At 42.8% G+C, this 23,361-nt stretch overlaps 1 protein-coding gene across 1 annotated transcript in view; it reads right to left on the reverse strand.

Moving 5' to 3' along the window:
* The window catches only part of LOC139223430 (bone morphogenetic protein receptor type-2-like), a 30,961-nt gene extending 12,927 nt beyond the window's left edge, over positions 1 to 18,034 (reverse strand). Inside the window, exons 1-5 of the mRNA XM_070855343.1 lie at positions 17,061 to 18,034; positions 5,557 to 5,742; positions 4,698 to 4,877; positions 990 to 1,097; positions 718 to 809 (exon numbers count right to left, since the gene is read on the reverse strand). Coding sequence (XP_070711444.1) covers positions 718 to 809; positions 990 to 1,097; positions 4,698 to 4,877; positions 5,557 to 5,742; positions 17,061 to 17,151 — 657 coding nt within the window. The 5' untranslated portion in view covers positions 17,152 to 18,034. The remainder of the gene's footprint in view (positions 1 to 717; positions 810 to 989; positions 1,098 to 4,697; positions 4,878 to 5,556; positions 5,743 to 17,060) is intronic.
* Between the last annotated feature and the right edge of the window lie 5,327 nt (positions 18,035 to 23,361).

The following is a 23,361-nucleotide window of genomic DNA, read 5'->3' on the forward strand; positions in this document are numbered from 1 at the left end:
CATATCAGGTTTTCAGGATTCTGTGTCAGTGTAAGCAAAATCCTATTTTCGTTCGCCCTGACCTGTCACTTAATGCATCCTGCCATGATCGGATGATAAAGGTCACATTGAAACGACAAATGTAACCGTAAACCTCAATGTATTTTCGGTGTATTTTTGCCTCTGTGCCTCTGGTTTCTCCTTTCTCTTTCTAACTCTTGTTTCCCAAACACACACACACACACACATCCTGCGTGCAGAGATGCGGAGGCCAGTGATAACACTTCACGTTTCAACCACTAATAGAAGCATTCATCTCCAAAAACAGGTGAGTAGAAATCCGCAGGATTAGAGGTATAAAAGATGCGGTGAGCCACGCTGTTAAGGGGGAATTAACTTTTTTGACATGACAATTAAAACCACATGCAAGTGTGGAACTGTGCCAATAATCTTACTAAATCTTGATTAGTCAAATTGCCGTAAAACAATTTACAATCATTGCTGTTCTGGCCTCCTGTTGGCTCACTTGGTCGGTAAATGTATTGTTACACGGTGTTGTGCTGGTACACTACACTAAATAAATTACACTAAATTTGGGCTCCTGGGCCAGAGCAGTGGTTCAATTGATGTAAAGATCAATGTTTAGTCCCAAATTAAAGATATTCCAAGTTGAAACTAGTCTAGACACAGAGATGGAGACAGACAGAGGAACAGAGAGAGACCCCTGTGGGCACTGACCTCCAGCAGTTTGAGATTGTCTAGGTCCAGGGAGCTCTCAGAGCCAGCAGCCTCCATCATATTCAGGTTGTGCAGGCCTTGCTTACCATCTCCTATTGTCACACAGAAACACATACAAACACAGAGCTCAGAATTTGGAAAATTGTAAAACATGCAGACGCATTCGCACAAAAGATCAGCCATTATCAAATTAATTGAAATTCTACAAAAAACAGTCTTGAATAATGAATGTTCTCTGCTCTTCCTCACAGCATGGCGCCATGGTAACTCACCGTGCATCATGCGATAACCGAAGAAGGCTGCTACAGCGAGCACGGCCAGCACGGAGACTGTTGCCAGGGTGATAATTACGGTCTCTTCGTAGCCCAGTGTGTGAGGGTCTATAAGGGGGGAAGGGGGGGTTGGGGGACATCAAAAACAAAAGTACAAATCAAACAGTGACCTTTATGTGGGAAGAGCAAATGGCTGAAACCATGCGCAGGCCTTTGATTTGTGAGCATGGTGGAAGGCCATGTACCACCGCTGATACACACCATACACTGAGTTTATTAGGTACACCTGTACAATCTGATGCAATCCTATACAATAGACTGGTAATACAGCCTTGTGTAGATTCAGTTCTGTTTATAATTCTGGTATATTCATATAGATAATCAACTTTTGTCGAGAGACACTTGGAATAAAGGTAGATAACCAGATGAACTAAAAAGCATATTATTATTGTGATGATTTTATGTAAAACAGCAAAAAAAAACAAAGGGATGACAGGCAACTTAAAATATATGCTGAAAGTTCAGGAGCAACTATCAAAAACACAGCACAACAGCATATTTAGCAAGTGGTTTGCTCCTGAAATGTGAAGTTTTAAAGGCACCCTGTAGAGGTTTTGACCACTTGTAGTCCCCATTTTGTTTGAATCGTGCATGCACAAAAAGGACACGTGTGGGCATGCAGACAACACGTTGCACGTTCCTGCCACCAGGGAGGGACGACTGCCAGCATTAAACAAGGACGGAGGCAATGTAGGACTTAAAATGCACTTTTAAAAAAGACCCAGCTTTGAAATTGACTTATTAATAAAGAAATTCAATCAATTCATTTGCTAGGCAGAACAAATGCAGTATACAGGAGAATACAAAACTGTAACTGGGGGTTAACACTGAATGTAAACAGAACTCCTTTAATTCTCACGGTGAGCTACACCTCTCAGCAGCTTGAGGCACAAAAGCCTCTTGGCTTTTTGGCACGTACAGTGTGTTGTCGCTGCATAACTCTTGTGTTTCTACTTGTTAAATTCTGCTCTGATTTTACACATTTTTTTCCTCCACTTTGCATTGTGCAAATAAACAAATATTTTTGAGGTCAGAGTGACTGCTGGATAATATTGAAAGGTGTTTCTAACACATTACTGCTGTTGGTCAGGTAAAAACTCCAGCAGCACATGAAAGCTCAAACACTTTTTGCATCTTACATAGACTGGCAAGTGTGCATACAGTATGTTGTAACTTCTTTTGTTTTCCTTCACATCAATAATTGTAGTCAACACCAGCTAACATACGCACAAACATTTAAATGTCTTGAGTGTGCAAGTATGTGTGTTTACGGACAATCAAGCAAGCTGTGACGCACGCGCCGAAGAAGAAAAATAAAACATCAATTAAGCCAAATGACCATGAAGCACGGTCAACAGACTGGAAAGCGGTGCAGGAAGAGAGAAACAGAGCATGTGTGGGAAGTGAGCGGAGAGAAATATGTAAAAACAGAGAAAAGAGAAGAAGCAACTAGCCGAGGAGGCTGCAGTTTTAGCTGTCTGGCCGATGTGATTAATGAAACTGCATCAGCTATAAGTGCTACTCTGGAGACAAACACACACACACCTTACAGTCTATATACCAACACAAGCCCTGCTCCTATATATCACTACTCTATATTCTGCAGAAATAGTATAAAAGTCCAGAGCAGCTGCACAAATGCACACAGAAACACTGCATCCGTTACATCAGTCAACACACTGGTGCTGCCGTGAGACACCAGCTTTATCAATAATTGATGGCTTCGAGAGCCTGAGGCCAACTTTGACTGACATGTTGGCATGAGCATGCATGCACACACGCTCTCGCACCCACGCGTACACACATGGGGGTTGACATAGCTCCCCTCAAATGCCAAGGTCAGCGAGTTCATAATCAACAAGAAGGTAGCGCGGGAAGCCATCTGACAAACACAGACGCACACACCAAGACACCCCAGCATACAGCAAGAAACTCAACTTTTACTAGCAGCTGCAACATAGAAAAGTCATAGTTACACATTCATACATCAATAATTAGTATCTGATTATATAATAAGTAATTCTGCTTAATGAGTACTTTTACTTTTGATACTTAAAGTATATTTTGACATGAATACTTGTGTACTTCTATTTACATAAAGGACTTTTAATTGCAACAGAATATCTGTACATTTTGGTATTGCTTCTTTTACTTCAGAGTACTTCTTTCACCACCTAGCCCTAAATGGCATCATCCATGGTTGACTTGGCTTCAGATCACTTGCACAGCCAAATGACTGAAACGATTTCCTACTGCTAATAACACTGGCATAAATCTGCCCAGACAAGCCAGGAATTAGCAAAACCAGGAACAGAAACAGGACTCCAAGTGAGAATGCAAGCCAAACTTGAACCTCACTGATTAATCAAGACTCCTTCTAACGCAAAATGGTTATTTCCCCCCTAAATCTCTCCTGTCTTTGTCTCGTCATCTGTCTGCTCGGTGGAACAGTCACCGGCACGCCCGCAGACGGGCAGATAGAGCAGACGCCTTGTAATCCATGGAATGCAGAAAGACGACATGGATGGCAGAGAGTGCCTGTTTGTGTTTATGTGTGGGCAGGAGAGATGATGAGCCGCCGCCATCCACCCCCCTCATTCTCCTCGCACCACACACATTGCTTTCATTCACAGCTAAACCTTAAGACGACGGAACAATTAACAATACATCTGTTAGCTTTGTTTGACGCCTTCCTAAGACAACACCATCAACTTGAAAACCGCAAGAACAGACGCACATTGATGCAGACAGAATTAGAAGTCAACCACTTTCCTGGCACTTTAGTGGATATAATCTATACCAGCAGACCAATTCATCTTTGCAATTCACTATTATCAGGGTTCATAATGGATGGCAATCAGGAAACTTAGTTCTAAAGCGTGTGGCTGAATGATGAAGCAGAGGAGGAGGATGTGGAGGATGTGGAGAGAGAAAGCAGCTACAAGTAGGTGTAGGTACAACAGCTCTGATGATATCAAACATCCTTTCATTCTTTTCTGTTAATAGCTTTGTGTTTCATGACTGTGTGGGCCTGCATTTGTACTCTCCCATTCTTTTCTTTGTTAGTCATTTTACTTTCATTCATTCCCCCGCCTAATGCAGCCAATTGTGTAAGAGATGATCGTGACCATGGCAGAAAAAGTTAGATTCTCTGGTGCAAGAAATTGCTCCGTGAGAAGCACAAAATGGTTCAGAGTTGATTTATCTCACCACTTAAAATTCAAATTAAATCACAGTGGCCTTCTTAATACAATACAAGTCCTCCTGGAGGTTAGCCTTGTTGTGGAACTGACATGATGACACAGGTGATCAGTGGTAAAGCGATTTCCTTCACTGTCTCTATTTTCAAAAAAAAAAAAAAAAAAAAAAGGTCTGCACAAAATTCAATACTGAAGTCATAAAAGTATTAGCGTAGGCTGAGATCTGGCTTTGAATCTATCTGGCTGCCTTGCCTCTGTCGGTTCGCTGACCACCAGTCATATAAAAGGAAGATGCATCATGACTAGAAAGGAATCTTTTGGCAAGAAATTAAGTGAAACTCACTGTAGAAAGAAGCATGTATTGGATATCATCAATTGTATATGACATATACAGAGCGTAGCAGTGGCTGATAAACTGTGATTCGACTTTGTGCATGTGCATCCTTACAGATGGGTTGTGCAGTGGTGGGGCTGGGCAGTGGGAAGTCCTCTGTGAAGTTGACATTGCACATGTCGCTGCCGCAGCAGCAGAAGTGGTACGTCCCGTTCTGGATCTGTGGAGGGAGGTTGGTCACCACGCAGCGGTCCACACGGCAACTCTGGTGGTCGCCCAGGTGAGTCCAGCAACCTGAAGAAATAGAAAACGGTTGTGTGTAGGGTTTGAGTCAGTCACCACAGCCTCTCCACGTTCAACAGCCTTCCATAAAACCAAGAGCACAACCAGTGCAGTTAGCAGTCTCCTTTTGATGGAACAAAGGGGTGCATTTTTCCTTTCCTGCTTTGCATCCACATTGCTGTATAATTGCCTAAAAATTCAAATTTAAGTTATATGTCAAGTAGCAACTTAATAGCATTTTAAAGCTCTCCACAGGTGTACACAGTACTGTTGGTGTCCTCTTAGTGAACCCTTAGAAAAGTACAAACGGGCCCATTTGAGCCTCTCCCTGACAGCTATGGCTCAAAAGGTGCATATGTGTGCACAGAAGAGCACTTAAGTGGACATTTATAGTAGCTGTGGAGATTTGTGCATCTTTCCTGTAAAACCATCAGATATGTCCTGCATATTACTGGGAAAAAGTCAGTTTAATAGCTAACAGACATCACTAAGCCAGTTTGCTGACTTTATGACTCTTTTTCACCACCCAATTTCACTACTGTTACAACAGTGAACGCTCAACAAATGGCACATAGTCTCACTTTGAAGGCAGGCTTAGTGTATCACAGGTGAAATTCAAGTGTCTATCAAAAAGACATTTGCTGACATTTGTATTCTTTAAACAAATGGACCTGTCTCTGAAGTTTTGTACCTTGTTTGACTAGTCGAACTTCGCCTGGAGGACTTTTCTCCCACAGGCCAAAACAGTGGCTCCCCTTGGCACATCGGATGGTGGTGTTCTCCGGGGAGACCCGGCCTTCGCCCCCGGCCACTCTCTCCATCTCCCACTGCTGCTGCTGGTCCGTGAAGGCACACTCCCTCTCCTCCCCCTGCGCTGCTGTGAAGATACAGAGGAGGTAGAGCCGAATCGAATTAAAATTTCTTTCAAAACAGAGCTGTGCTTTGCAATAGCAAGCACGAAAAAGGTATGAGATGGATGCAGTTTGTGAGTGTTAATGAGCATGTGTTGTGCTGCGAGAGGGATACAGACAGCGCAACAGCTTAATTAATTTATACCATTTCATCACATATCTTTATCGATTGTCTCATACCACAGACGCATATGCACATTTCAGATGAAAAAACAAACAAAAAAAAGAAGCTTGATGTAGATGAAAATTTCCCATCAACTTTTCACATTATATATTTATTAAAAATGCAGACATTTAGATGCTTCTGCTAAACCAGATAAAGATACAGATTGACACTAGTACTCAGTCAGGCTATACAGGAAGAATCCACAGCTGAAAAATAGCTGTCTGCCTGCGGAGCCCGCTGCCTCTCACAGGCCAAAGATCAATAGAAATACCAATCTAAACTCCAGCCTGGAGGACATAACATGAACCCATACAGAGATGCAGAGGAAAATAGGCATTTGGGCCCAAAACAACGCTCATTATACACATAAACAAAAAACGGCAAGATGACACATTGGTGAGAAAATTAAATGTCAGAAAATGAGAGATGAATGTTCAACACACAGTAAAGCTCCCACGCTGGGCTTAATACATTCAGATGATTTATAGCCTTTGGGCAAAGTTTGATTCCTATGTTGGGTTTACAGAAAATATGGATGAACTTCAGATGGTGTCAAACTGTGTGTTTTGAGTGAAAAGAAATCCAGAATGTGTCCAGTTGCGAAATGGACGGCGTGTTTGTTAACTGGTTTGAGCCAATGTCAGAGCGTGTGTTTGTGTACGTAGCCCGTATTGTGGGTAATAGCAGATAAGGGAAACATGATGTGCCAGTTTGTTTCCCTTACTCCCAGCTCCTCCCTTTCCTCCAGCGGGGAAGGGGGTGGGGGGGTGGGGAGTGTGTTATGGAGGGGTGGAGGGTGACTGTGCCCTGCCCAAGGTCAAGCTAGCCTGTGTGGGCAGAGGGTGACGCGATGGAGTGGTAGCTCTGCTGGGCATGATGCCAACTTTCCTCCTCTGCTCCCATCCACTGATAAAACTATCAACCCTGGCCTACTGTGGGCCTCGGCTGCCTTCAACCTGTGGGCCTTCACTGCCTACTGTTCTGTAGGACTGACTTTGCCTAGAGGGGGAGCGCGCTGTGTGCATACACAGTCGGAAAGCAGTTCAAACTAAGGGTTAAGTATGTGGAGGAATTTTTATTTTGATGAGGAAACTGAATTTCAATGAGCTAACGATGGTACTGCCAGGGTTAGATTCCCAACAGGGCAGACGATTCTCCACTTGAATGTATTTCCAGCACATTAACATTCTCTGAGTTAAAAAGATAACCAAATGGAACATGCGATACATAATACATGTCATACAGTACATGCTCTCATTGTATCAACTAAAAGCTTCAGAAAAACAATACTAACCCTACACAAAGCAGGAGGTACACCAGATAAAAACTGAGCAGATGAACAGACAGAGAGGCAGTCGTCTCCCAGAAATTATTTCAATTCAGCCCAAAGCCAACTCGAGCTTTTTACACAGATAACAGGAAAAATAATTTACTTCAGAGTACGACGATTTCCCCTAAAATGAGCACCAGCTCCACCATTAAACCAGACTATTACAGGGGAGACATAATGGTCAGACATTCAGACATATTTTACCACTTTTTTTTTACTGGTGCGGAGGGAAGATCAGCTCTGATCTATTAGAGTCTGGAAACTGATGATACATTTCAAAAAAGACACCCACAGTCACAACAGGAACTTATTTCAAATAATGAAAAATATCTAACTTCCATTTAAATTAGTTTAAATGAAATGAAATTTTAGTTTTTAGATGTATTGTTCTCTTTTACTTAATAATTTGAAGGGACAGTGGCTAATCTGCAGGAGAATAAGCAGAGCTTTTGTGTGCTCTCTTTATCTTTCTTTCCATTATCTACTTCGGAAAATAAATGTTTTAAGCTGTCCTTGCTACCAGAGGACATTTTAAGAGAAATACTGTAAGGAATTGCTTGAATTGTCGGTTTATCTGTTCTACTTAGGTTAGCATATCTGGCATTACTTCCAAGGCCAGGGCATTTTATGCTATATTATTCTGTGAAATAACAGGTTAAAGTCCAGTTCGTGACTAGCACATCCACTGTGAATGCAGCTTTATCAGAGATCTGAGTTTATCAACATTAGCAGCTCTGTTCTTCTCTTTGGATCAATTGGCTCTTTTGAATTTGGGGAAATTTATTCTCCAGCAAAACCAGCCAAATTAGTTACCCAGGACAGTTATGCTTGCCAAACATAAGGATCAATCCTCGTCCTGAAAGTTTTTTCTCGTGTAATGTTCAAAGTGACAAATATGAACAAGGACACATAAATCCAATGTCTGTCTCATTAGTCCTCATGTGTACGCTAAACAGCTAAACAAGGCAATGTTAGAGTGAAATAACACTAACCTTACAGTTTACCTTATCATACCTACAACAATAGGAATAACTAACTCTGTACAGCAATACGAGACCAATGCTGGTCTTTATTTCCATGTATTCATTTCATGCTGACTTTTTGTCTGCAACCTGTTAGTATCATATTATGTATGTAGCCATCAAGAGCATATGCAAAACTCCTTTCACAAGGTACTCGAGCTGGAAACATTACAAAGTCAGTTGAAGATGGTGTTTTTAAACCAACTCATGAAGCTACTGTTGGCTAGCAGCAGCTGATAAAATCTGCAAGCAACAGCCATCAAAACTGACAATCTGACAATCAGCAGAAGCCTGCTTCCACTGTTCAGACCACTGTCTGAAATCAAGGGATACTGTGCACTTTCCTTGACTATAGAACTTAATCTCTTGTGCTTTTTTTTCACAAATTACTTGATAGCAGCCATTTATAAAACATGTACAACCCAGAACAACTGAGGGCAGTGGGTGGGGGAGGACGGGACTTGAGTTGTAGAGGAGGAATTCTAGTAAAAGGAGGAGAAACATAAAGGAACAATAGAAGGAAGTGCTGAGCCTGTGACAACACCCATAGACAGTTAGACAAACAGATTGACCTTGTACACCAGGACTGGGAGAGCAGAAATCCATAAAGCAGAGTATCTCATGTCTTTCTTCCAAAGCTGGATAGATATTGTATGCCGACATGAATTATTAATACTTTTACTACAATTCAATGCTATGAAATGAAAAACTTATTAATGATCGGTCTACAAGAGCTCTTGGGCATTCAGAATCTGAAAAAGCAGATAAAAGACTGTTCAGAGTCCAATCCATTAATTGATTTGTGGTTTTCATTCACAATTCATATATTTATATTTTTTTGTAGCATTAATACAAAGCATGAACGCAGTGTCTCTATATAAACACTAATAAGCATGTAGGTACCACTATAAATGCAGAGCATGGACTGATCATATAGCAGCAGCAAAAAGGCTGAGACTATTCAGCCTCTAAAACATATATATTGGACTTCAATACACAAGAACATTTAGTTGTTGTTTTTTTTTTAATATTACCACTAATGTTTTACTTGCTCGATAGCCAAACGTACTAATTAACTAACTGAAACAGAAATGCAGGCTTATTCAAAAGAGGACAACAGGATTTGGACAATTATTATTAAGGGGATTGAAGTTGTTAGATGGTTAAATTAGAAACAATATACTTTTTGAGTGTTAGCAAGCTAACACTATGCCACCATCCACTGTCAGAGCAAAGGACGATTTTCCATTTCTGTTATGCTGTTTCTCTGTCATGTCTGACTCCAGCAGAGGCCATGTGTGAACGTAATTTAATCACATTACCCTTTTTTACCCTAACCACCTTCCATAACATGAAAAAAAACAGACTGTGGTGAGACAGGGAGCTCCGCTTCAGTGTTACAGTAGACTGGGCAGTCTAAGCTTAGATAACGTTACATTAAAGATCACATCAGGAAAAGTGATGCAGCAGTGATATAGTATGCAATTTATTTTCAGATGTTACAGCGGAGAGCACATTTATTTTTCTCTTGCTTGATCTGACAACTGCATGAGGCGTTCCACTTGCCTGAGCACAGAGTCAAGTTGCTCTGAGCGAGCAAGCAATGTCGAGCCCTGCAAAAGTGACCAGAAAAGACAGTGTAGCATTGGATGGAGCTCAAACCCCAGCAGTCACATCCAGGCTTTGCTCATTTGCAGTCTGAGCCATGGGAACACTCCTGCAGTCAGATTTCATTGGTTCATCTGCCGCTCATCTTGGCAGTGGTTGGTTGTTTCACTGAATTCTGTCTTTCTGAGCAGCGTTTCTGGTTGGGTGCCAATCTCTGTGTTTATCTGTGATTGGCCGTAGCAGGCTCTGTCCCGGGTTCTGCTCTGTGGAGCTTGCCGTCTGATCTTGGCTCTCACTGCAGTATTGGATTGTGGGTCAGAGTATGCAGGCAAGGCCAGTGGAGCGAGGCAGATGAGAGCGAGAGAGAGGGAAAGAAAGGGAGAGAGAGGGTAGTCATATCAAAAGGCTTCCGAGTAGTTTTCTGCTCCGAGCCTGTTCATTGGATGATGGCGAGCACTGCTGAGTGTTTACCCATGGCCCAGTTATTTGCTAATCTCTCCCCCCCTCTTGCCCTCCTCCCCCAATTGGCCTTCGCTGCACCCTCCCACCCACCCGGACTACCCCCTTCCCCTCAGCCTCGCTGCTAAAAAACAACAGCGATCTAATCTGGCTCTCTCCTTCCTACTGCCAAGGCCCATTGGAGCGATGTAAGACATGGCAGCCTGAGACTTGATTAAAAGTCACCAAGTGCACTGATGTGTTGGCTGTTTTCTCTCCACAACTGGTTCTGAGTTCACATCCACGATTAGAGACAGAAATAGGGGGTGGGAGGGGTGAAAAAAAAGCAGAGGCGGCTTTCTTGACTTAAGGCTGAAACGTACTTGATGCACTCGTGCACACAGCATCTCCTCTGCAGACATGCGTGCACTCTCCGCAGCCACTGAAGTACACAAGTTGTGCTCCCTGGCTCGGGTTTTCATGGGGTGACCTGGTATAATGCTGCCATGTGGAGCCTTTATGCAATACTGATTCTGTGTCGGTATGAAATATGTATGTTTAATATACGTTTAAAAACCTCCTCCTCTCTGTGGTGTTTACTTTTGCCACTGTGTGAAGCAGACGAGCACACCCCGAGAACCAATAATGTGCCATCATGCGTGGCTGGTGCATCCACAGCCAAATGTTTGAAAAGAGAAGGCACCGTCTATGCCCATGTGCACGCCGTTTTCATTATTGCAAAAGCTCCAGACGCTGCACGCCGGCAGCCATCATAATGTATCTGCCCTAATCGTACCTGCTGCTGCTGTTTGGGTGCATGCTTGTTGCTGAGGTAAGATGGATGGATTTCAGGGGCATTTGCTGACACCCCCAATTTTCCAAGTCCCCTGGTTGAGTTTAAAGATGTGGGGGTGGGGGTGAGAGGGCTTTAATCTGTCCCATCTGTTGCCTCGGGACTGCCCACCCCCCTCAAAAACACCACCACTCAGTCTGTGTCTGTCTGGGTCTGGTACAGTTATGCTAATCCTGGGGCTTATACTACCCTCAAAGCTTAGAGGCCTCCAATATTGACCACAATGCATTTATCCCAAAATTCACCCCCCTCCCTGTATACCTTAACTTTCCCGAATATGTGATGAAAACACAGATGACTGAGTGACTGAAGGGGTGTTTGCCACCACATCACGGGGGGTATAATCTCAGATTATTTATGAACAAGCAAAAGTTTGGTGTTAAGCTGCATCTGAATTTAGTCTGTTTGTAACAACAGCTTTTCCTTGTTGAATATATGAACAGCCATTGCAGGCTTGATGGGCTACCGACTAGCTCGACAGGCTGCTTTTCCCTACACTTCCACTCACCACTAGAGGCCTGTGGTTGTCTGGTATGATGGGGTTTTCACCTGCTCTGTGGCGGCTGACTGGTGCTGCAATATCCTCAAACTCAGATCTCATGTTGTTTTTTTCCTAATTGAGTAGTCGATCGAGACAAAATAAAAAATTTTGTGTGACAGTAAATTAAAACGGGCAAAACAAGATGATAAGGTGATACATTTGGTAAAGGTCTTTTTTTTTTAATAATAATTTCAGTTTACATACCAAACGATTACTTGAGAGAATAATCAGTAGATTAACTCAAAATGTCAGATGTCAATATCCAATATATAACAAGGAAATGAAGCCCAGAAAGGTCAAACTAGGCTTCATGTAATTTAGAAAACACCATCTCTGTTACAGTTTGCCTTTTACTGTAAAATGTCTTACTCAGTTTGCATCTTGGTTACAATTAAGAATAAACAGATACGATATAAAAATTGAACACCATTTGTTATACATTCATGTTCAAAAACATTTACTATTAGCTGAATACGCATTTGTTTTTTACACTCTCATATATCATTGTCAGTATAGGCCTCAAAAATCTAGTATCGGTTTGACTCTACTTATAAGCCATCTTCTGCTCTTCTCAGCTGTTTTTTTTTCTTCTTACTGGGATATTTCTCAGAGGAATGCTGTGAGTGCACAATTGGTCTAAAACCTCTACCACTGACCGATGACTGCTTGTAATAGAGGGACCTAATGACTGCACCGTGGATGGAAGCACATAAGACCTTAGGTATAAAGGGAGAGCTGCAGAGACTGAGTAATATCCACAGATGTGATATTTCAGCTATGTGAGATATGAAAAACAAGTCCAGTACCACCTTCAAGCCTTGCAATTGCTCACAAATACACTTATTTATGAAGCTTTTGTCCATTAAAATACCAAACCCCTTAAACTGTTCATCCATACACATTTTTGCGCGCTCTAGACTTATTGTCTCTGCCGGTCAAGAACAACGCTTCATGTTAATCATAGGCTGTCACTCTGAGTTACCATCTCAAGGCTGCACCTTTTGTTTTCTAAAACATCCACTAATTTCTCCTTTTTGCCAAACCAGAAGGTCGCCTGAACACTGTTCTATTGTATCTCACTTTGCTTTTACCTCTGCTCAGAACTTCAACCAAGGTACTAAGAGAGAGAAAGGCATTGATTTTTTCATCTAATAGAGAACAGGACTGGCTGTATTATAGACCAAATGGCCTCCCACCTCATCCATTCCCACTTTCATTGGTCTGTTTCTACCTGCAGTCAGTGTCATCTCCTCTAAAAAAAATGATGTGGACTGAGTGCAAAATGTTATACAGTGAAAGTAAGCACAGTGCTTTTACATCCTTCAGCCTCAGCAACCACTTCCTTATTTTCCTGTCTAAGTTGCATTGCTTCAGTTGTGCAAATACTGCTGCCAAACTGTTGGCTCAAAGCACATATCATTATATTGCCTCTATTTTTGCCTCTACGCACCGGCTGCCTTGCGGTTTTACAACTGATTTTACCATTTTATGATCTACTTTTACCCATTTACTATCCTTGCGTTTGCCTCCAGAGGGATCCTGCATCCACATCTTGAAAAGGACATAATGCACATTCAGCACGCTAGCTTGACAGCCAAAGGTGATGGAGCTTGGTAGCAAGGTCCCCTGGGCTTTGAGCAGAATCGGCGCCATTAATTGAAACACACATATTAACGTCACGCGCGTTTTCACATCACTGACGTGTAAAAATGCGTTTGCCTTGCTTTGTTCTAATTATTGTGCTGCTTTCTTACAGTCTCTGGCTTTCATTATAATAAACCTTTTATAGCAAATGTAAATTGCAGAAATGATTATAGAAATATAAATGTGGTATAAGCTTTAAGTCCTGAAACTATAAGTTGATTAACTGTTTTGCAAACCTAAATGCCAAAAAAGAAGAATAAGATCCCTGAATCTGCCACTTTGGACTTCGGGAAATTGTGATGAACATTTTTCACTATTTTCTGACACTTTATAAAACAAACCATTAACTGAGAGTAATAGTCCAAAGAGTGCTCCTCTGTTTCAGCATTACACTCTTATATCGTCATGATGGCGATGTTAGAAAAAAAAGATATGATATATAATATCACAAGAATCATTACATAAAAAACAGAGATAATTTTTTTTATTCCACACATTCTTCTTCCTTATCAAAACCTGGTGACTACATTACCCACAATGCAACTTTGACAATGATAGTTTGATCAGTTATTGGTGTGGGTTATGCTAGTAGTCTGTAGCCTCGAGGAGCCTCAAGCCTGCAGCAGAGATGAAGAGCGAACTGCAGAGATTGGTAAACTAATTTCTTTCTAAGCCCACTTTTTTTGTGGCCTTCACTGATGCTGACTCAAATGACATCACTTGAGGTCATTTATTAGACTTCCCACAGCTCCCTCTGGACACACTAAAGGCTTTTTAGAGCTTTTTTCTAACATGCAGCAGAACTCTCCAAGACCCTTTAACGTGTAAAGCTGGCAGAGTTCACCTTTTATCAATAATGAAAATAACTGTTAGATGCAGGCTATGAAACATCAACGAGATTTCTTGCATTCTCTCTGCATTCTCAGTCCTACCTATCCTTGTTTTTAAAATGTCTCTGCTGCTATGTCACCGAGGCAAATTGTACTTGGCATTTAAGCAACTCTGATTCATCCTCATTTTAGTCTTCTCCAACCAAACCAACCTTGCCATTAAAATCACCACTTAAATGCCAGAGCTGACACCAGTTCGTCCCTAGCTCAAAAAAATTCTCTAGGCTCCAATCTGAGCTAGCCTGCACGGCAAACAGACTTGCATCCATTCAGTGTCTGTAATCTCGAGCCAATAACTTCACTTTCTGTTGAGCCACTGATGTGACCGCGGGGCCGACAGCTTCAAGAGTCCCCCGTGGCCCGCAGAGGCTGGAGAGACGCGGCCTGGTTGGGGAACAGTGGGCCTGTCAACGCCACAGTATGGGGCCCATGAGACACAGCTACGGAGTTTGGACAAGCGGAGCAAATGAGCAGTCTTTTTTTATGCTATGGTATAATACTCCTGCTCTAATCCTCTTTGGGCCCTCAAACCTCCAGCTTACCTGGAACAACAGTAAAAACAGAGCCTGAATGTGGGTTGTGGCATACATTATGAGAATGCATGTGCTACAAGCTGCACTTAACTCGACAAGAATTTGGGCTAAAGTCTGTCCTGATCTATTGTCACTGCTTAAGAACACCTGTGGTCACGCCGTAGGTAGTGTCTGCAGGCTTTAGCCATGTTTGGAACGGTTTCTACTCCAGATTTTGGAGCAGCAGGCACACGCCCACACGCTGATTAGTCACAGGGGACAGGCAGCGGTAAGGACGACCCAAGCTCAGCTGCAAACAGGTTAAACACATGGCAGGTGGAAGGAAATGAATAATAATGTGAAAAAGAAGTAAAAGAGGTAATAGGTGAGCTGGGAAAAGGGGATGATGGGAGGTAATACTGTTGCAGAGACAGAGGGAACAAAGGGAAAGGCGTTGGGTCAGAGAGATGACTAACATGTTCCTGCAGACTATTAGGCCCACTGCTTCCTCTCTTCAACATCATTACAAGTATCATCCTAGGAAATGGATGCTGGGATATCTCTGTTTTGAATTCATGACCCAAACAGCAGCACAAAGGGAGAGATTGGTTTGTGTCCTATCTCTTCATGCCAACAAACTGACTGCTGCCCTAATTCATTCTGCACAGTGCAACGATTTGGATTTATTGGTTGTTTACATGGCACGCGTGCATATAAGTATCCATTAATCGTCCTTGTGCTGATTATTGAGTGAATATGTCAATCCTCTGCCAGACACTGTAGTCATTAAACAGCTCTAGGGGAATTCTAATTTGCATGTCATGTCTCATAACAGTATTTTGTGGTGATGAGAAATCTTTCAGTGTACATGCTGAAATCATAAATTACAGTTTTACATTTTGCTGAATATTATCATTTGGGACTTGGCTTCTTCCTCCCCCTCTTCCCTCCCGATCCTACGTCACAACTTGACAGCTCATCTCTTCAGGAAATGCTTCATGTCCTGCGCTCACCACTGAATCACCCCTCCTCTAAACCTTACTTATCTACTTACTCCACTGTTTCTTCATCTAAATTAATGCACCAAGCTTTTCTCCTCTATTTGTTTACATATGACCCCATAATCTGGGGATGTCAGCAACACTGTCTGGGCATTGCAACCATTAATTAGAGTCCTTGCCTGTCATTTTATTAAAGTGGCAGTATAAAAAAACAACACACTTAGACTACCACTTGTCTGTTAGATGCAAATGCAAACAGGGATATGGTCTCTGCACTACCAGCTTTCAGTAATAAACAGTCTCTGTGTATTCAACTTATGCTCCTCACTCACATATTTCCCTCTGCAACAGCAGTTATTATTCTAGGCTTCTGATAATACCCTGTCTATGAATGGATGGAGGAGCCTCAACAATAACACACCCTCACAAAAATGATGATACATTATCAAGAAGCTGTTTATACACACATTCACACCCATGCACTCGGCTGTAACATCGGATGAGCAAACCAGGCTGCAAGACCTCCTATTTTCAAACCCACTGCCAAAGCCTAAGCACCATGTTGAACTTCCACCACCCAAATTACCCATCTTGTAAAATACCTTTCCTCTCTTCCCACACATTCCACCTCCCCCCTCCTCCCCTTGCGTGCACTGTTCCCCCATCTCTGTGCAGCCCAGCTACTATCTTATCATGCTCAAGGTCTCACAGAAGCCTGGCTTCAGCCCAAAGTCTTGAACAGGGGGCACAACTTGGCAGACAAGGACTGCGGTATGTTTGGCAGTGTTTTTCCAGGCCTTTGTACACAGAATGATTAAAAGGAGCCAGGGGTGCATTCGCTGATCTGTTCAAGAGGAGATATCTATGAAGGTTTACTTGACTGCAATGAGATGAGCAGCACAGATCACCCCAGACATGAGCCTGGGCAGACAGCAAGATGGGGAAGATAGATAGGGGACAGACAGGCAGGCAGGTCTGCTAGACTCACTGGGAGGATATGATGGTTTAGGTAAATGATGGCTGTATATAAACAAGGTTGCCTGTATTAGAAATAGAAAATAACCACACAAATATAACAACACTTGAGCTGCCCCAGTCCAAAAGACTATAATGTTGGTAGAGGCTGAAGTAGCCTACATTATTCAAGCGAAAACATCTGCAGCAAACCGGCTATGTGGACGAAATACAGGCGGCAGAACCCAAAAGCACAGCATCAAATATTCATGAGAAGCACATTTCCCTCTTTCCAAAAAAATCAATTCATTAATAAGGCACTTACCAGCCACAGAAGTCAGGAGGATCGTCAGGCAAAACCCAAATTTAGCGAGTGATTTCATTGTGATACGGCCCACAGCCATGATGGTGTACATCGACTTTGGTCTCGTAATGTTAGTTGGAGCTCCTCCAAGTCCCGTAATATTTCTTCTGGTCCTCTTTCTTTTTGCAGATACCGCTTAGTTTTCACCCCCTTTTTTTCCTCACGTCAGCTCAATAACTTGAACTGATCTCTCAGGCATGGAGTACATTGAGAAACGCTGCGAAAAAGAGGCGCTGTTGTGTTGGGGGTCGGCTGACGTGATTTGATAACTGACGATCAGTGCCAATAAAAGTTAAGTTAGTCCTGCTATCGACTCCAAACACAGCCCGAGCGGATAAACTGAGCAGCTAACTTCTTTGGCGGATCTGCCATCTACAACTATCCAGCGAACAACGTCCATATCTGCTAGCTAACATGCTAGCTGCTTCGAGCGACTGTCTGGTACTCGAAAACTTAGGCGAAGAGGGTAAATATCGCAAAAATAGCCCACGCACGGCTAATTCGTGCAACTACAGACCATTCTCAGTCGTACACTTTGTAATATCATCCACCCTTTCGACACAACAAGAAACAATTTGGTATATAAACGTTAGCCAATTAGCTCGGTTAGGTTACAAACTGACTGCTATCGACGCTAACCGACGTTAGCCGACAGCTAGCCAGTTAGTTCTCCGCGTCCCGTCTCATTTCACGATCTTCACTGTAGGGAAAAAAAATTCACAAGTGTACAGCGCCCACGGAGAGCTTTTCAGGTTTGCGATAGACGGAGATTATAACTCCCGTGCTGGCAGACGACGGGCTGAAGGGAATGATATCTCTTGGTGTGATCCTCCCCGAGGCAGTCGGCAGCGTTTGGCATTGACGGGTTCGGAGCTCCGCTGGGCAGACAGACAGACAGACAGGGCGGCTGGGAACGCCTCGTTTGCAGGCTTGTCTGGACCGCTCGTCTCCGGTATCAGGTTGCTGTGGGTTGATGTTGGGGGTGGAGGACAGTCCTACACAGTCAGGAGGGGTGCTGCAGCGCCGCTGTGCCGCAGACTACCGGCACAACACCCTGGAAACACACGGTGCCTTCAGGCTCTCAATGCAGTCCTCAGAAATTTTAGTTCCTTTAAACGCTCGGTGTTGAACATATACAACGAAAACGCCCAAATGACAGACACTTAGTTGCACTTAACCCATAAGAACCTACGGTGACACAGGTGTCACAGACCTTTTAAATATTCTGGAAATTTCCCTTGAGTTTAACTCAAGAGGTCCCTCACTGACAGCTACTAAACATCCCGGTGCAGTCATGTGACCCAGTGTCAATTTGTGTTGCCAGGACACAAATTTCCAAAATGGCGGCCTGCCTGATTAACACCTGTGACACATCTAGCTAATTTTAAACAGCATGTTTTTGATGTTAAAAGGTAAGTTTCACACAATGTAACAATTCTAATACTGTACTGTCCTAGATCACAACTAACCTGTTCTCACCATATTATATGAAACAGCTTCTCAAATATAATGCTGTGACATGTATTTAACATTTCAGATCTTGGACAGGAGGGGTAGTAGCTTAAAAATAAGTTCATAAATGTGTTCCCTTTGGTCCATTTAGTCTGTTTTATACCCCCCCAATTTTCCTTAAAGAATAAATATGGCTCTTATGGGTAGATAATATCATTATTATTATTACTATTAAAATCCCCATAGAATCCCCATTTGTGTCAAGGTCTCATCCAATGGCCATCTATAGAAATATACTATTTCCGATGGCTGTTAAATGCATCCCAACTATTAATGTTACTTTACTGCCTCTGTGTGGTCAAATAACTTTATACAGAGTCTGAAGCCTAAAGCATTAGAGCAATAATTATTCCAGCAGATGGCAATGTTAGCTTGTGCCCAGGACAGACCAGTGCGCGGTTAATAGTTATATAACCTGGAAATAGTATTTAATGCCTTTCAAATGCTAAAAACTATTGCATCCGAGGCCTTTAATATCCCTGACTATATATAATAGATTATAGAAACATAATAGTAATGCTGAAGATGCCCTAAAGACACCAAAGTCACTCCTGAGTGTCCCACAGCCACACTAGAAATAATGCAGCCATGTTACACCCAGTGTAAATGCTACACAGTCACACTTATTCGTCCCCAAGCGTCTGAGTATGATGGATGAATTAGTTTACAATGCTGTCCCAAGGGCATTATTACACTGGGGGAGGGGGGCGTGTCAGTTTGCGTAAGGGACCGCCGCTGACGGGACAGGGCATAGCAGGATGTTGGATGTTGCTCACCGATTGCTGCTGACAGGAGAAGTCCCCTCCTACTACACCTGGATTCTGCTTCCACTGTGTGTATATATATATATACATATGATGTGTGTGATGTGTGAAGTTTGAGAGGAGCGCAATGGCAGGATAAAACGGCGCCAGTGCGCATTTACGCACAGCCTGGATCGCAGGATTTCAGCCTTCGCAGCGCCGCTTGGGACAGTTGTCACGGTCCGCCCGTCTCAGTGCCTGTCTGTCTGATGAAAGGTGGGATACGCCATGGCTTCTGCTCCACCTGAGGCGAGGAAGTTTACCAGGGGGCTCAACAAACCCGGCACCGCAGCGGAGCTGAGGCAGAGCGTCTCCGAGGCCGTCAGGACGTCGGTGTTGATGGTAAGATCACGGCTGATAGCACTACTCGCCATTTATGTGAACATTTCTGCAGCCTTGCTGTCACTTGCTTGTGTATGTTCCCCATTTTCGGCTCTGCATGGTGTCTTGTTCTAACTTTCTCAAAGGGGTTGCCAGGTAACTGAAATATACACCTCCAGCTCTAAAGGGACAAGAAAGACGACACATACACACTCACACACACACACACACACACACACACACACACACACACACGAAGGCATGTACACTTCTTTAGTGCATTCTGTCATCTGACCCCCCCCAGGTGCACCTTGCAACCAGATAGGTTAGAAAGAAACAGCTGAGTAATGACACAGGTACAGATTGCCAAAGACTACACATATGTTTTAACTTTGTGTGGCCTGTCTGGCACATGCACTCAGATAACATGTCTAGAATGAGGATGGTGATTGTATTATATAGGCATGACATCTTACCCTATGTTAACAGTCATATTATTTCCTCATAAGTCACTTCTTGAATGCAGATTGTGTTTTACCATGTCTGCAGACTGTACAGTTTGTGGATCAGGTTACTTTTTGCAGTGTCCTCATCTTGAGGGACTCCTCCACAGCACTGACCTGACTAACCCGGGTCTGTTGTTGCATAATGGCGATCAATATGCCATTTTTCTGCAACTAATGGCTTTTGCTGTCAATTATGGCCACTGCCTCTCTGCATGGTCCCAGTGTGCCTCCAGATCTTATAATAAAGTCATCAAAAGGGACAGGCAGTTGAGGTCTGGGTACTGATTTGTTTATTTGTACACATCAAACGCATTCATACATTTTCTCTCCGCTTGAAGCCATGAAATCAACATGAACCAGAGTCTGCACGCTGGAACTGAAGCATTTGCAAAATATGTTTGTATTTTCAGGCACCTACATCAAGCATAAATTCAGGAGCAATATGTTTCTATGGCTGGTATGTTTTCCAATTTTTGCTGAGACGTGCTAATGAGTTTGTATTAGGGTTGGGCATGGGTCATCATGTTACACTCACATACTGTGCATCACTGCCTTCATAGTACAGTGAGGCTATGATTTTTCCTGCCAAGGCACAGTGTGGACAGCACACAGTGTGGACAGAACAACCTGTAGGAATTGCCAGTTTTGTAAGAATCTTATAATCCCTCACCCACCTGCGAACAGTGCAAATTGTGTTCAATAGGGATAAGCTGGAAGCATTGCTAATGAAATACTTAAGTTTTGAGAAATACTTTTACTCACTGTCTTGAATGGAGTAAGTTAGTTCTGTCCAACAAAAAAAAATATGCCTCGTCTAACTTGAATTTGAAGTGAGTCAGTACATAGCACAAAATACCGAATTATTCCTTTAAAGGAGTGCTCCAGCAGTTCAGTATTGCAGTTCCACAAGAGATAGATTAAAAGGAGCAGAGGCCAAGATATTCAGATTTAGAGAGAACTATAGTGGTCAATGTCTAAAAACGCGGTAACCTACATTTCCCATAATGCAGTTAATCACAATGACGTCACCAGGGTTATCACACTAAACATTTGACAAAAACTCCTCCAGAGCCTATTTTCCTAGGCTGGGTAGCACCACCCATGGCAAGTAAGCATATACGCCTTTAACTAACTTTGGCAACTGTGCGTTGAGTTCAAGCTGAATTAGCAGAAATCTGTACTTTAAGGTATCCACTGGATCACAGGGTGTACATGCATCTGGGTCCCATTATGAGCCTATTATAGTACATCAGTGAAAAACACTCTTCTCCTGTACCTCTATTTTTGACTGTGTACTTATGGGGCAGCTGTTTCCACTGCCCATTTGGCATGGAGACTGACATGCTGGTATGGTAAAAGCAAATGTATATACATCTATATATATATGTATGTATAGTATACTGAACATCAAAGAATTTCCTCACCAGCTTAGATTTCACCCAGCGAAGAGGCAGGCCGGCCTTGGAGTGCGCTGTGATGCTTAACTGTAAACTTTGATCTGATCAAACTGTTTTTTTTTAAGTTCAAGCCAAAAGGATGCAGGGAATATTTTGTAGATGAAGCGAATGTGTTTGCATATAAATGTCCCATATCTCTCTTCCTGGTATATGTGGAACACAATCCATTATTTAGTCTTAATCTTCATCTCCACTCTTCACCGTTATGTCATAGTAGCCTATTAATTCTGTACTAGCCCACAGTGTGTAGAGTGGCATAATGGATGTCAGATCAGATCTCTGGGCTGTCTTTAATAATGGATGAGATGATGGTAGGTGTCCTGGCTATTTTTAAACCTGCCCTCTTTCTCCTCTGAAACTTGGTGTAACACTAAGCACCCAGGGGTCCATCAATTATAAATACCTGCATATGGGATAAATCATCTAGATTCAAAGCTGAGGTCAGACGTGGGATTAAGCGGGATGCTCGCACACAGCATAGTTAATGCAGGCGTGGCTGGTTTTCAGCTACACCTTGGTAAACAAAGTGGAGGCCAAGCAGTAGAGCAGTAAAGACAGCCCCTGCAGTTTTAATAATCACTTCCAACTGTGGGAAATGCTTGCTTAGAGCTTTTTATACCTCGTTCTATCCTCTCCTTGCCTTGCAGAATGACTGTCTTTCCATACATACTATAGAAAATACATACAAAGACTCAAATTCTGTCTTTTCATAGTTTTGTTTGTTTGTCGACTCTCTTTTTTCTTCTATCTTTTTTTCTGAGACTGAACTTCCTACTCCTGTACACTATTCCTGCTTAAAATAGACACCCAAACCTTTGAGCATGAGAAACACTGACTCTGTAACGTTGATCCTGATACCTAAACACCACCTCCCGTTTATAGTTGGTTCAGACCAGCAGTCTAAACTGTGGGATTCTACTTAAGAGTGAATTCCTCTCTAGAGGATTTGGTCTGATTAGTGCATAAAAAAACCTGGCAGAGATAATCTGCAGATTTGCAGATACTTTAGCACTGCTGACCTATATCGGAGTCATGATACAGGGGCTGTGATGGAGCGGGGCGTTGGGTCGTCTGCTGGGTTTGTGGTTGTGTCCCAAGTCGCCGTCGCTGATAGCTGAGGCCAGGGCTTTTCTGGCCATGTGGTTTCTTCTTTATTTAGGCTACCTCATACTCTGTGTCGTTACCACCCTTACACTGGCGTAAACACCCGCTGTCTTTCTGCTTTCCTGGCCAGTCTCGCATGTGTGCGTTTTTGTGTGTAGACGGTCTTATATGTCATTTGCCTGTCTGCAAAATTCCGCATCACCATAACACCAAAAACCTACTTCATGACAGTATTTTGAAGTGTTGCCAGTTTCCACCATATCCAGCAAACAAGGCTGTCATCATTCTTTAGAGCCCGCGGGCTCACAAGTGAAAAAGTCTGTTCTTGTTTGAGTGCCACATCATTTTTATTGGATGATTGCTGCATGTTTTTGTTTCTGCTACATGGCCCGCAGTGTTGATTCAAGAGAGCGTGTAAGGGAGATTTCAGCTTATTGCAACATCTTCAGTGAGATCTCATTTTTTCATTGTAGTAATCTGCCTAAGGTTTGACAGAGAATAGCTTTGTAATTCAAGTTAAGCAGACAGTTTCTCAAACTATCGCAATTCCTACAGATTC

Source organism: Pempheris klunzingeri, chromosome 24, assembly GCF_042242105.1.
Source record: "Pempheris klunzingeri isolate RE-2024b chromosome 24, fPemKlu1.hap1, whole genome shotgun sequence".
Taxonomy (NCBI): domain Eukaryota; kingdom Metazoa; phylum Chordata; class Actinopteri; order Acropomatiformes; family Pempheridae; genus Pempheris; species Pempheris klunzingeri.